General features: G+C 46.2%; 2 protein-coding genes across 2 annotated transcripts; one reads left to right on the forward strand and one right to left on the reverse strand.

Annotated features, from left to right (window-relative positions):
- Positions 1–5,425: 5,425 nt before the first annotated feature.
- LOC121867427 (P-selectin glycoprotein ligand 1-like) lies at positions 5,426–7,184 on the reverse strand. Its single transcript, XM_042367337.1, has 2 exons — positions 7,149–7,184; positions 5,426–5,965 (listed from the first exon to the last, which is right to left on the reverse strand). Exons 1-2 carry the CDS (start codon positions 7,182–7,184, stop codon positions 5,426–5,428), a joined length of 576 nt encoding a protein of 191 aa, XP_042223271.1.
- A 3-nt stretch (positions 7,185–7,187) lies between these two features.
- Positions 7,188–13,140, forward strand: LOC121867507 (cuticle protein 8-like). Its single transcript, XM_042367474.1, has 5 exons — positions 7,188–7,277; positions 8,808–8,984; positions 10,709–10,828; positions 12,040–12,195; positions 12,406–13,140. Exons 1-5 carry the CDS (start codon positions 7,269–7,271, stop codon positions 12,505–12,507), a joined length of 564 nt encoding a protein of 187 aa, XP_042223408.1. The 5' UTR covers positions 7,188–7,268; the 3' UTR covers positions 12,508–13,140.
- Positions 13,141–14,777: the final 1,637 nt, after the last annotated feature.

Consider the following 14,777-nt stretch of genomic DNA (forward strand, 5'->3'; position numbering starts at 1 on the left):
CTCTCTCTCTCACTCAAGGATAGGAACAACAACAATACCCCCTATGACGTCACTAGTTCACAGCCTTTAGTGTGGCGGAAGGAGTTCACTCACGGGCTTACTGCAATAATTCCGTCTTGTGGTCTGGTGTTTTACTAAACCTTATTTTTTCTCTCTTCTCTTTAAGTCTCGTCCTTCCCGGTGTAATAATTCCAAGGATGAAGATGAGGATTTAAAAAATAAGGAGATATTTAGCAAAAATAATAAATTTGTAGGACTTTAAGATAAGGGTAAAATATCACTGGAATACTAATAGGAATTTTGGATAAGTTCGTATTGTTTACTTATATTGTAAGTGTAATAATTCTCGTCAAGTGGCTTAAAATATGAGAAAAATATAATAATATCGTTCTAAAACAAACAAATCTTACAAACTAATTATATAATGTATTCGTCAGCCAATAAATATCGTATATAAAAAAAAATCAACTTCACGTGTTTATATTTGCTCGACCAATCAGCGCCTATCTTACAAACCGATTCGCTTACAAGTTGACGGATATCAGCCAATTAGAAGCGCCCTACTGTAGGTCGCAAAACATAACAGGTGTCGTGAAGAGGAGGAGGACAGTAGAGTCGTGGACGTGAAGAACAACAACACCGCCATGTAATACAACTGTCGTGAGAACTTGAAGAACAATTTGTCTGAGGGAAAACATACACAAAAGGTAACTGTATTGTATTGTAGACAGTTTTCATTTACAAGGTCTGTATTTTGTGTATTTAAACCCCGATATAGTTGAGTTATAGTTATGTATGTATAGCACTTATCACCTCCGTATACACATACACTAGAGTTCTGAGTATACGCTACAACATACATCATACACCATAACATACACCATACACCACACCATACATCAAGACACTATATCACACCATCGCGTGACAACAGTAAACACGTCACCACCATACTAGCGTGACAGGTCAGTTGAGGTATCTGAGTGGTAAAGGTTAGTGAGTGACCTTGGTGACGGTAGCCAGAGTTACGAGGCCCTCACTGAGCCCCTCACCACAGCTCTCCTGGTCAGGGCTCTTGTACCGTTATCCTGAAATATGTAAACAAAATGTTGGTTGGTTTAGTTCTGATGTGTGTTGGATGTGTGTGAAGTGAGACAGACAGACAGACAGATGGACAAACAAACAGACATAAACAGCTATATTGAGAGCAACAGGTTAGACGAAATACCAAGCATGAATTACTTTTCGTTGTAACTCGTGCCGGGATAAACCATGTTGCAAGCTTTTCTGGGAGGAGGAGGAGGCGGGGCAGGGGGAGGAGGCGGGGCAGGGGGAGAAGGAGCAGGGGGGGGAGAACATAACAGTATAGTGAGTGAGGCGAATGAGGATAATAGGAAGGAGGAGAGAACTGTGTGTGTGTGTGTGTGTGTGGCAGTTCGTCTAGTCATGGGTGGCAACAGGTTATTGGGCGTTTGTGGGCGTGGATGATCCTATACGAGCCCTGAAGGCCAACACATGGGCGTGGGTGGTCAGGATGGTGAGGGAGGAGTGAGGGAAGGGGTGAGGGAGGGGTGAGGGGCGTGCTAGTCCTGAATTGGTTATGAAAGATTATCTGAAGTAGAGAACGCGGATGAGTACAGATTGGGTGGATCTGGGTGGGTAGGTGTGAGTGGATACAGGTGTGGGTTAGTGTGGGTGTTGACAGTGGTGTTTGGGTGGGTGTGGGCAGGTTCAGTATGTGTGGGCGTGGGAGGATACAGTGAATGTGTAGGCGGGCGTGGGTGGGTACAAGGGGTGTGGGTGGGTGTAGGCGTGGGTGGGTGTAGGCGTGGGCGGGTACAGTAAATATTGTTCACTCAAAACATGGCCTTGTTGTGGGTGGCGCCCGGCCCTAAAACCTTGCCTTCCCTTTATGAAGTGTCTACCTTGGGCGGCTGTGTCAGAGAGAGAGAGAGAGAGAGAGAGAGAGAGAGAGTTTACAGTAGTTCGTGCGACACATTCACTTAAGGGTCATTACCAGACACAATTCCCATCATTATGTACACAGCCAAACCATCACTGCTAACGAGGCGTGTTGACTTATTTTGACCCCTTCCACTACCCCTTCAACTCGTCGCCTCAGTCTTGTCCACGTCACAACTATTGTTAGAGCAGCACCGGTGACTTGTGTTGACCAGCCTGAGTCACCAGTGAGTCTTGTTGACCACAAAAATCCAACACATCTCTCTCTCTCTCTCTCTCTCTCTCTCTCTCTCTCTCTCTCACCTGTTCATCTACATATTTAGTGTTTCTTATCTACAAACCCACCAAAAATATCACTCTCCTTCTCCTTCTTATTACCATCTTTATCGTCCATCTATCTATCCTCATATATATATATTCAGTAAACCCATCACACACGTTAACAGTGGGTCCAGGATGTACTGTGTAAAACATGACTTTCACTACTCACTGATTTTTATATATAATATTAGGAGTTGTAGGTCAGTTGTGGGGTCAGCCAGGGTCAACTTGGGTATTTCCTGTGTACGTTAGGGTCAGTCCGGGTTATTTTTGGGCATTTGGGAATTTATTTCATACCCTACTAGATATTCTTGGGGCTTTCTGAAGCATTTATGTATAATCTTGGAATTTCTGGGTAGTTTTAAAAGTATTTGTGTCTCTTCTTGGAATTTTGGGGGGATTTTTTAAAAGTAATTCTACGTTTCTTGGAATTTCTTTGGTATTTTTTATGTATTTTTGTTTCTTGGAATAATTTGGTCATTTTTTTAAACGTATTTCTGCATTTCTGGGCATTTCCTATTTTATTTTGTGTCACCCTGTATCACCCTTGGTATTGCTGACTCATTTCGTTACACCCTGTATCATTCTGAGCTTAGTGAGTTAGATTATTGAGTGAGCTTAGTGAGTGAGATTATTGAGTGAGCTTAGTGAGTGAGATTATTGAGTGAGCTTAGTGAGTTAGATTATTGAGTGAGCTTAGTGAGTTAGATTATTGAGTGAGCTTATTGAGTTAGATTATTGAGTGAGCTTAGTGAGTGAGATTATTGAGTGAGCTTAGTGAGTGAGATTAGTCAGTTGGAACAGTGAAGGAGCTGAGATCAGTGAGTTAGATAAATAAATTAATGAGAACAGTGAATGAGAATGATAGAATGAGATCAATTAGTCCCTGTGAGTGAGATTAATGAGCCCAGTAACCTCAAGGTCTCGTCAAGGTCAGCCTAGGCTCCACACACACACACACACACACACACACACACACACACACACACTTGACTCCTTGTGTATTTCTCCTTACCTTGTATGTGTGCTGGTGGAGTGCCCCCCCTCTCTCTCTCTCTCTCGCTCTCTGTTTCCTCTCTCTCTCTCTAAGTCTCCCTCTCTCTCTCTACCAACCTGTCTGCCTGTTGCTCTCTCTTACAGGTTGAGTCAGGCCTTCTAGAACAACCATCAGTTAAGTGTGTGTGGGTGTTGTTCTGGCGAGGTCCTCATAATGCAGTGACCACCTAATGAAACCCACTATGGGGGGGATTATGATACTTTTTAACAAATTTACTCATTTTTCTCTTTATTGTCGTCTGTTATGTGGATTTTCCCTACCATATACCTTTTTGGGGGGTTAAATATTCCTATTATATGTGAATTTTTATGTGATTATTTTTATTCTTGGAGGAAAAAAAGTTATTTATTCATTCTAGTCGGTATTATCAAGTACTAGCTTCGTTTTTGTTCTGTAAGCGATGATTGTGGGTATTTTTTTCATTTACGTTTCGTTTATTTGGGTATTATATCATTTATTATGTACTAAATATTATATAATTATTGTTAATGGCGGAAAAAATAATATTCGATTTATTTATTACGTCACTCTATTCGTTTTGTGTTTTAAGCGATCTATGTGTGTGTGTATTCCCCCATCTCTTATTGATAGCATTAGTATTGACGTATCTATCCTCCTCACTCACTCTCTATCTCTCCCTGTCAGGCATAGATGAGGCTATTTCTCTCGCTTTTCTTTTATTTCTATCTACGTCTTTCTGTTTATATGTTTTTCTGTGTTTTAATGCGCCTGTACAGTTCTTAGTTTGTTTTATGTTTAGATGTGTTTTATTTTTGTTATATTGATGTGTCTTTGTTTGTATGTTTCTCTCTTTTTTCCTCTCTCTCTCTCTCTCTCTCTCTCTCTCTCTCTCTCTCTCTCCATCACTCACTTTTCATAAACTCTCTGTCCTTCCCCCTCCCCCCTCCTGCTCCTCATCTCTTTCACCCCCCTCTTCCCCTCTCTCTCCCCCTCTTCCCCCTCTTCTCCCTCTCTCTCCCCCTCTTCCCCTCTTTCTCCCCTTCCCCTCTCTCCTCCATTAATCTCACTTTTCAGTCTCTCCTCCCCCTCTCCATTTCTTCCTTCTCCTCCCCTCTCCCACCTTCCCCTCTCTCACTCCCTCCCCTCCCCCTCTCACTCTCCCTGGCAGCCAACACATAAACCGTGGGAGTTCCCTCAGTAACTCTCACAGACAGGTTATAATGAGGACAGGTAGGCCTACAGGTGCCGGACCCACACGTGACAATGACCTAAACACTGCTAGCTCATCGCGTCACACCATCTAACGCCACCACGAGCAAACAACAGTGCCTGGAGGGTGTTGGTGGAGGGTGTTGGTGGAGGGTGTGTTGGAGGTGCTGTAGTGGAGAGATTGTTGGTGGAGGTGTGTGGTGGAGAGGTGCTGTAGTGGAGGTGTTGGTGGAGAGTGTTGGTGGAGGTGTTGATGGAAAGGTGTTGTGATGGAGGGTGTTGGTGGAGAGTGTTGGTGGAGGGTGTTGATGGAAGGTGTTGTGATGGAGGGTGTTGTGAGTAGAGTGTTGGTGGAGAGTGTTGGTGGAGGTGTTGATGGAGGGTGTTGTGATGGAGGGTGTTGTGGTGGTGGTGTTGGTGGAAGTGTTGGTGGGGTGGTGGTGGAGGTGCTGTCATGGAGGTGTTGGTGGAGAGTGTTGGTGGAGGTGTTGATGGAGGGTGTTGTGATGGAGGTGTTGTTGTGATGGAGGGTGTTGTGGTGGAGGTGTTGGTGGAGAGTGTTGGTGGAGGGTGTTGGTGGAGGGTGTGTGGTGGAGGGTGCTGTGGTGGAGGTGTTGGTGGAGAGTGTTGGTGGAGGGTGTTGTGGTGGTGGTGTTGTAGTAAAGGTGTTGTGAGCTTCAAGGTAAGACATGTAGTCATTAAGTTACAGCACAGGTAATGTCACCAGGAAGGTATTGTCTGACGCTCTCGTTCCCCCAATCAAGATCTAAGTCAGTCCAGGTCAAGAAATCAAGGTGGTGGTAGTGATTCTCACACCTTATTAAATTTCATGTCATTGTCATCAGCATGGGGCAGGTGTGTAGGTCTTCAGGTGTGTAGGTTTTGAGGTATGCACAGGTTCAGGTATGCAGGGTTTCAGGTGTGTATCGCTTGAGGTGTGCAGGTCTTGAGGTGTGCAGGTCTTGAGGTGTGCAGGGCTTCAGGTGTGCAGGTCTTGAGGTGTGCCGGTCTTGAGGTGTGCCGGTCTTGAGGTGTGCCGGTCTTGAGGTGTGCAGGTCTTCGGTTGTGCAGGGTTTCAGGTGTGCTGGTCTTGAGGTGTGCAGGTCTTGAGGTGTGCCGGTCTTGAGTGTGCAGGTCTTCGGTTGTGCAGGGTTTCAGGTGTGCTGGTCTTGAGGTGTGCAGGTCTTGGTGTGCAGGTCTTGAGGTGTGCAGGTCTTGAGGTGTGCAGGTCTTCGGTTGTGCAGGGGTTTCAGGTGTGCTGGTCTTGAGGTGTGCAGGTCTTGAGGTGTGCAGGTCTTGAGGTGTGCAGGTCTTCAGGTGTGCTGGTCTTGAGGTGTGCAGGGCTTCAGGTGTGCTGGTCTTGAGGTGTGCAGGTCTTGAGGTGTGCAGGTCTTCGGTTGTGCAGGGTTTCAGGTGTGCTGGTCTTGAGGTGTGCAGGGCTTCAGGTGTGCTGGTCTTGAGGTGTGCAGGGTTTCAGGTGTGCTGGTCTTGAGGTGTGCAGGTCTTGAGGTGTGCAGGGCTTCAGGTGTGCAGGTCTTCGGTTGTGCTGGTCTTCAGGTGTGTTGGTCTTGAGGTGTGCAGGGCTTCAGGTGTGTTGGTCTTGAGGTGTGCAGGGCTTCAGGTGTGTTGGTCTTGAGGTGTGCAGGGCTTCAGGTGTGTGTTTATATATGATACAGATGTTAAAACTACCATGGTCGAGCTATTGGGTGGAAGAGTCTTAAGTGTTCTTCTGGTCCATTAGCCTAGAGGTGTCCCCAGGTGTGACGCGGTGTCCCCAGGTGTGACGCGGTGGCTGGTGTCTGTAACTCACACCTCTTGAGTGGCCAACAGCTAAACCCCAGGACTTAGGCACAAGACTCACCAACACAATACAATACAATACAACACATCACCAACAAACATCACCAACCATCACCAATGCATCGACGTGAAAACAAAACAAAACTACACGTAGATATCTATCGCCTCAGCAATACCCATCGTGCACACAGGCAATCAGTACCAACTCCTCCTCTTCCTTACATCTCCTCTCCATCCTCCTCCTCCTCAAGCTACCACCTTCCTCCTCCTCCTCTTCCTTACATCTCCTCTCCATCCTCCTCCTCCTCAAGCTAACACACCTTCCTCTCCTCCTCTTCTTATCTCCTCTCCATCCTCCTCCTCCTCAACTACTTCCTTCCTCCTCCTCCTCTTCTTTCTCTCTCCATCCTCCTCCTCCTCAAGCTCCACACCTTCCTCCTCCTCCCTCTTCCTTACATCTCCTCTCCATCCTCCTTCTCCTCAAGCTAACACCTTCCTCCTCCTCTTCCCTACATCTCCTCTCCATCCTCCTCCTCCTCAAGCTAACACACCTTCCTCCTCCTCCCTCTTCCTTACATCTCCTCTCCATCCTCCTCCTCCTCAAGCTTCACTCACCTTCCTCCTCCTCCTCTTCCTTATCTCCTCTCCATCCTCCTCCTCCTCAAGCTAACACACCTTCCTCCTCCTCCTCCTCTTCCTCCCTACAGCCCCCACCCTCGACGTAATACAACACCTTCCATCTCCTCTTCCGCCTCCTCCTTCTCCAACCCTCCTCTTCCTACTCCACCCTAGACCCAACACCTCCTCCTCCTCACTCTCAACTATTTCCTAATATTGCCTGCTCGGGCTCTGGCAACGGTGCGGTCTTCGTCATCGTCTTCCGGCCTCAGGTATATAAGATGTGTAACGCACGAGTCGCCTTCAGTCCCGGGTCTGTTAACTCTGCCGTGTGGTCGACATGTTGAAGGTACTGTACGCCAGGGGCTACGGGAGTATTGTGTTTATTCTTTTGTATTAATATATTTTTTTTCAAGTGTAAAGTTTGGAAGAAATTGAGTTTTATGTGGATATATTTTATTTTTTTTGTTTATTTTCTTAGGTTTACTGCTACTAGATGTTAAAGGACTACGGGAGTATTTTATATATTGAACTAGATATATTTTTTGTATATATAAAAGTTTTAGTTTTAAGATACACTGGAAACCTAATGACTACGTGACTAAATAATGAATGTTTTTTTACCTTTTCTACTCTTCAAAGTATTACGGGATTATTGTGTTTGTTTATATAGATTTTTAACCATAAGTTTACAACCTTCAGTCTTGATATATACGGAAAATATGAGATTACGAGAGAGAGAGAGAGAGAACTTTCACACTCGTTGGGTCATCAGGTCAGGAACCATCAACAGTGATCTGATTAGAATATGACCTCGTAATTACCCTCTTCATTATGACTATTGATGACGTCATTATCAGTTTCTAAGACCCAATTATTGTTGTCAGGTGTGTGTGTGTGTGTGTGTGTGTGTGTGTGTGTGTGTGTGTGTGTGTGTGTGTGTGTGTGTGTGTGTGTGTGTGTGTGTGTGTGTGTGTGTGTGTGTGTGACGTAAAGAACATTTTCCTTGACTTTGCGGTCAATGTTGATTATATCAGCTATCTGAGGGCTGCAGGTGAGGGGCTGGGGGTGAGGCTGGGGTGAGGGGCTGCAGGTGAGGGGCTGGAGGAGGACGACTGGAGGCGAGGGACTGGAGGTGATTGACTGGAGGTGAGGGGCTGGAGGTGTGAGGGGCTGGAGGAGGACGACTGGAGGCGAGGGACTGGAGGCGAGGGACTGGATGTGAGGGGCTGCGGGTGAGGAAGGGTAATACTCATTTATCTTATTGACTGTAAATATTGGCTTGCAAAATCGCCTGTCTGTGTTGGATGTAATAATGGTATTTGTTTCTGAGAGAGAGAGAGAGAGAGAGAGGGGGAGGGTTTGACATGCCACCATAACATGACACCATAACATGACACCATCACATGACACACTTGTCACATCGTACTCAAGGGTTAAAGTTCAACAGATCTGTACACTCTCACGGTGTTACAACACAGGTCACTGTCTCGTGGAGAGAAAGTGAGAGAGAGAGAGAGATCTGACAACTTAACACAATTAAAACTAGATCAACATAAAGTAAGAGAATGGTGTATGGAGGAAATAAGACAAGAGAAGTAAGTAAGAGAAAGAGAGACCAAGAATGAACACATTACTCTCTCCTACACAAAATATAACATAATCTCTCGGACGATAACTTTGCGTCTCGCCTCACGGTATAAAAACTACAGAACCATTTCATATTCGTGTGTGAGGTCAGAGGTCAGGTTATCCTTACACAGGTGACGCCCACACCTGGAATTCTTCAGTGATAGAACGTGAGGATACAGGAACGTCAATGACTTATAACCTAACCTAACACTATGCTACTTTAACCTAACCTTGAGTACTCATGCAGGTCGGACTAGTGGGCGTGCGGGGCGTGCTGGCTTGCCACTCAGCGAAGTTGGGGCAGCTTGGGTCGGGGTCAAGGAACCACGTCGGGGCTGGAGTTGGTCAGAAGTATAACTACGAGCCTCCACAGCAACCCGGATATAACTACCTACCACCTGCACTACCCGCAAACCTTTATGAGGTGAGTCGACTGTGTAACCCGGGTGTAGGGAGTGTGTAGGGAAGGTTAGGTGTAGGGAAGTGTAGGGAGGGTGAAGGGTAGGTGTAGGTAGGTGTAGGAGGGTGTTGGAAGGGTATAGGGAGGGTGGGGTGTAGAGAGGATGTAGGGTGTAGGGAGGGTGGAGTGTAGAGAGGATGTAGGGGTGTGAGGGAGGGTGTAGGGAGGGTGGAGGTAGAGAGGATGTAGGGGTGTGGGGAGGGTGGGGTGTAGAGAGGATGTAGGGTGTAGGGAGGGATGTTATATGTGTATATTGGAACGGTCCTGATACACACTCTCTCTCCTCAATTTTTCTTTTCTTTCTTCTTTTTAATTCTCTTACCTCCTTCTTTCCTCTCTTCCTCTTGTTCTGTCTCTTTCCTCTCCATTCTCTCACTTTCCCTCTCCTCTCACCTCCACCATCTCCCCTCTCTTCTGCCTCCCTCACCTCTCTTCTCTCTCACTTCCCTCTCCTTCTCCCCCCACCATCTCCCCACCTACCTCCCCTCCCCTCACCTCCCCTCGCCTCCCCCTCGCCTCCCCCTCGCCTCCCCCTCGCCTCCTCTCCCTCACCTCCCCCCTCGCCTCCTCTCCCTCCCCACCTCCTCTCCCCTCACTCCTCTCCCTCACTCTCCCTAATAAGCTTGTATGCTATAAGGAGTTGCCCAGGACACAAGCACACGGTCACCTAGTAAGTCGTATCCTGTTTGGTCAGCTCTCCTTGACCTCCCTCCCAGCACCGCCCATTTATCTATCTTACTCCTACACGCCCACGCTCACCCCACGCCTTCACCCCACGCCTTCACCCCACGCCCTCACCCAGCCCTCACCCCACGCCCTCACCCCACGCCCTCACCCACGCCCTCACCTCACCTTGACATTGCCCAAGTGTGTGTGTGTGTGGGGGGAATGTTGATGAAATGTTGATACACCTGCTTACGTGAGGTACCTGTAATATTTCCTAGAGCAGGTGAGAAATACCTGTGAGGTGACGTATAGTTCAGGTGTGTGTGTGTGTGTGTGTGTGTGTGTGTGTGTGTGTGAGACCTCCTAAGGATACGAGTACATATAAGATACCACACACACCTTGCACGTGTCTGAAGCACATAATGTAGCCATGACTCAGGTAAGGTTTAGCTGGACCAGTTTATAGTGAGGATGGTCTCTCTCTCTCTCTCTCTCTCTCTCTCTCTCTCTCTCTCTCTCTCTCTCTCTCTCTCTCTCTCTCTGGGTGGAAGGAATATCATTGGTGAGGTGGAGTTGTGTTTGTAGTGGAGGGCGGGAGGTGGAGGGAGGTAGGAGGATGGAGTCAGGGTGGAGGTCAGGTGGAGGGAGGCAAGAGGGTGGAGGCCAGGGTGGAGGCCAGAGTGGAGGGAGGCAAGAGGGTGGAGGCAGGGTGGAAAGGGGTGGGGTGGAGGCCAGGGTGGAGGGTGGAGGCCAGAGTGGAGGGAGATAGTAGGGAGGGTGGGAGGTAGAGCATCAGCTGGTCATATATGGATCACCCACACTTCAGTCACTGCCTCGGGGTGTGTGAGTAACAGTGGTGGTGGTGTGTGTGTGTGTGTGTGTGTGTGTGTGTGTGTGTGTGTGTGTGTGTGTGTGTGTGTGTGTGTGTGTGTGTGTGTGTGTGTGTACACACACACACCTTTACGTGTATTGTTTATTGTTGTTTCTTAATTAATTCACTACAGGATGTTCCTACCCCACAGGTCCCTGCTGTTCCCTCAGGATTGTACGAGACGCCCATCGCCCCTCCACCACCCCCTCCTCCATCAGGCCTTTACCAGTTACCTCAAGCTGAAGCTTCAGACCCTAAACCCGTCACCAGGGTAAGTTAGTGAGTGAGTGAGTGATTTTAGTGCGTTTAGTTAACTTTATTGGCAAAACTTGAGGTACAACTTCCTTATTCTAAGTAGTTCAGTCAAGACTTGACACTGAGGGTGCCACGCAGGACAGAGGTTCATCTACAATAGTCATATTCTTTAGTGTTATATTGTGTTTGAGGACCAATCAGTGTGGACGAGCAAATTTAGGATAGACTACTACAAGAAGGTCCTCGAGGACTCCTGATTTAATGTAGTAATTACAAAGTTCATGATACAATAAGCCAGGTGGCCTGAAGTCTTTGACAGTGTCACATTCAATAATATAGTGTTCAAGTGTATGCTTTGAAGGTTTATCACAAAGTTTACATGCTGAGTGTTCCGGTATGGGAACAGCGTTGCGAACTTGCCAGATGTGGCTGTCTCCTAGCCTAATTTTGGCCACGGCTACATCACATTGTCTGATTTTGTCCTTGTGATGGCCATAACGGTACCTCTTGTCACAAAATTTGCCATATTTACTAATACTGTACTACAACTGTCAGGTCTTTGTGCCTTTCTCAGTTCTTCTAGATCAGAGTTCATGATTTTGACTTGAATGCTTTTAAGTACAGCATTGGACAGGCCAAGGTCACGGTCAACATTTTCTTTCTTACATGCCTCATTGGCGAGTCTATCAGCACGGTCATGATACCTAATTCCAACATGGGACGGAATCCACATAAATTCAATACGAGCGTTGTTTTCATTGGCATTTATCACATTTCTTTTAAAATCACAGACAACTTTAGACATGAGGCTGACAGTCTGTTCATCGATTACATAGCACTTTGAGAGTTACAGAATATCACCCCACCTCCATTTTCTTTAAGGTAGTCTGCAGCTAAATAGATTCCCATTAGTTGAGTTTGTGTTGTGCTGGCCCAGTTGTTCAGCCTTTGTTTGTTTGACACTATCGTCTCTTTTTCTTTATATATTACAATTGCACAGCCTGTTCTACCTGTGTTTGTCTGCACAGAACCATCAGTAAAAGCATAACAATCACTTAATTTAATACTCTCTATGTGACTGTTAATAGTTTCTAGTGTAACACATCTCACCACATTGATGTTTAACATTTGCTTACCACTAACAGGTGTGTAATTAACAGGGACTGATACATCTAGCCAAGGAGGAATGGTATTAAGGGTTTTTAATGTCCGTTTTCTATGGTACAGAAGCCTCCCACCAGCACCACAACAACCACCACCACTACTACCACCACGGCCGCCCCAGCCATGATGGCCGGTATGCCTTATGACTTCGGCTGGGGAGTAAACGATCCCAACTCCGGCAACCAGTTCTCACAGAAGGAGGAATCTGATGGCAACGTCGTAAGTATAAAGTTAAATATATTGATAAATAAATAATTAAATGGGTAAATAAAGGAGAGAAAAGGAGTAGATAAATACATAAAGACGCCAGAAATAAACCTTTGTGTGTGGTTTAAAGTGCAACTATGACGATATTCTTAAGGTTATTTCTATCATTTAAGTCAAACCATCCGTCCACCCACCCATCTAACTATCTATCCCTTCCCACAGGTAAGGGGGCAATACAGTGTTCTCCTACCAGATGGCCGCACCCAGATTGTGAAGTATTTTGACGACGGTAATGGCTTCAATGTGGAACTCTCCTACGAATAGTGACGTCAACTCCCCTCGGCACAGATTAACTCTGGCTGTAATGTGCAATACTTTAGGAATAAGTCTGTAATATCCTCAAGCGTTTTTTTTTGTCAGTAAAATCACAAGAGTCATCCATTACATACTCTATTCTCATGTGATATCTATTTATTTTTTCCTATCATATGAATATTACACAGGAAGAGTAGAGTGATTTGCCTTCCCAGTGTTAGTTTCATAATGTGATGGTGGTGGTTGATGAGAGACAAGAATCCCGCCTATGTACAGTTTGCCTGCGTGAGTTACTTCATTTACCTCTCTCTCTCTCTCTCTCTCTCTCTCTCTCTCTCTCTTTCCAGTTCATTTTAGCTACGAATTGTAACTTTCTGAGAGCGAGTGTAGTTTTAGCTGTGATTTTCTTTCTAGTTATCTGTCTGTCTGTTAGTTTATTTATCTCTGTCAGTAACTCTGTATCTCTCCCAGTCACTATCTCTGTTATCTCTATCTGTCTACATACCTGTCTACTTCTTTATCTATCTGACTGCTATTACCACTAGTAGACAGTCCTAGTGGAGATCCTTCAGGCCTTGTGTATTATGGGTGTTTTTGTTGTGGTTTTATACGACAATTTTATTAGTAAATATTAATTAAATAGTTTTGTGTTTTATTGAACTTTGTGTGTGTGTGTGTGTGTGTGTGTGTGTGTGTGTGTGTGTGTAAAATTTTAAACTGGCTGTGTACTGTAAACTGTGCCACCACTTTTACAACTGGTAAGGCTGTTGTCCTGGGAGTTATCATCTAAGTCTCCCTATGTGCCACTATGAGTCTTGGTCCCCACACTGCCATTAACCCGACCTGTATTATCGAGATTATAACATTTACCTTGCGACGTAAAGAGATTACAGGCTTTTAAAATGTGGTGTTAAGGCGAATGTTAAAAATATGTGACAATGACTGGGGAGCAAATGAGGAGGTGTTTTGGTCATATACTTAGGGTTGAGAACAATATTTAGTTTTAACGTATTATAAACATTTGAGCTTTAAACACTGAGATATATCAAGAGCCAGTAACTTGTAGCGGTTGACAGTATTCATCACATTATGTTAGGTGAGCATAACATAAGTCCCATCGGCCGCCCCTTCAGTACCTGGTGTGTCCTTAGGAGATACTGTACTATAGTGTACTGTAATGTATGGTGTACAGTACAGTACAGAACTGTACAGGACATTATAGTGTTTAATATAATGTACAGTGCAGTACATATTACAGTAAGTACAGTAGAGTACTGTACATTACAGTACTGTACACCACATAGTACAGTACAGTACAGTACAATGCAGCAAAAAAGTGCTAAAGAAATGGCCAAAATTTATACTGGGCTCAAAAAACGAAGAGCGACTACAACACATTGTGGTTATTTGGAAAATAACCAGAAGCGAGATTTTGCTAAAAGTTATGTTAAGTTAGCTTAGGCAAGGTTAGGTTAGGTTTTACTGTTGGATATTTATTCTCCATTTCATTGTTCAGGATACGATGATACTGGAAATGTGATGGGCGTTGTATTATTTAACGTCATATCTCCCAGACTTTTAAATAGTGCAAAACAAACTACCCCTAGGGGCCATTACACGGGCGATGGCACCTCAGGGTTTCTCCCAGGGACAGCGAACGCTGTCAGGGGCCTTTCCATAATCACCGACACCCCCAAGAACCCTGCCAGGGTCGCTGCCGCTGCCAGGGACTCTCCCAGGGAAAGCCACACTCTCAGCGTCCTTCCCAAGGACAGTGGCGTCCCCAGGGGCTCACCCAGGGTCAGCGGAGCTACCAGGGGCCTTCCCAACAACAGTGGCAACCCCAAGGACCCCGCCGGGATAGCTGGCGCTCCCAGGAGCTCTCCCAGGAACAGCCACGTTTCCAGCCGTTCTCCCAGGAACGACGGAGCCCCCAAGGGCCCTCCCAGTTACGGCAGCGCCCCAGGCGCCCTACCAGGGCATTGGCGCTCCCCGAGGAACTCCCAGGGACACCAGCGCGATCACGGGCGCTTCCAGGGTCAGTGGCGCATCCAGAGGCCCCCTCAAAGGTAGTGGCGCTCACAGTGGCAATGCCATAGACGGCGGCGCCCCCAGGGGCTCTGTCAGGGGCGCTGGCACTGCCAGAGTCTCTCTCCGGGCCAAGGACACTTCGAGGGCCCGGAGTTTAAAATAGTGAAACGAGAATAAATATCCAACAGCAAAGCATAAGTTGGGGTGTTGTGCTGACTGATTGCTCTGTTCTCCTATTGGCTGTAATT

Source organism: Homarus americanus, unplaced genomic scaffold, assembly GCF_018991925.1.
Source record: "Homarus americanus isolate GMGI-L3 unplaced genomic scaffold, GMGI_Hamer_2.0 scaffold23598, whole genome shotgun sequence".
Taxonomy (NCBI): domain Eukaryota; kingdom Metazoa; phylum Arthropoda; class Malacostraca; order Decapoda; family Nephropidae; genus Homarus; species Homarus americanus.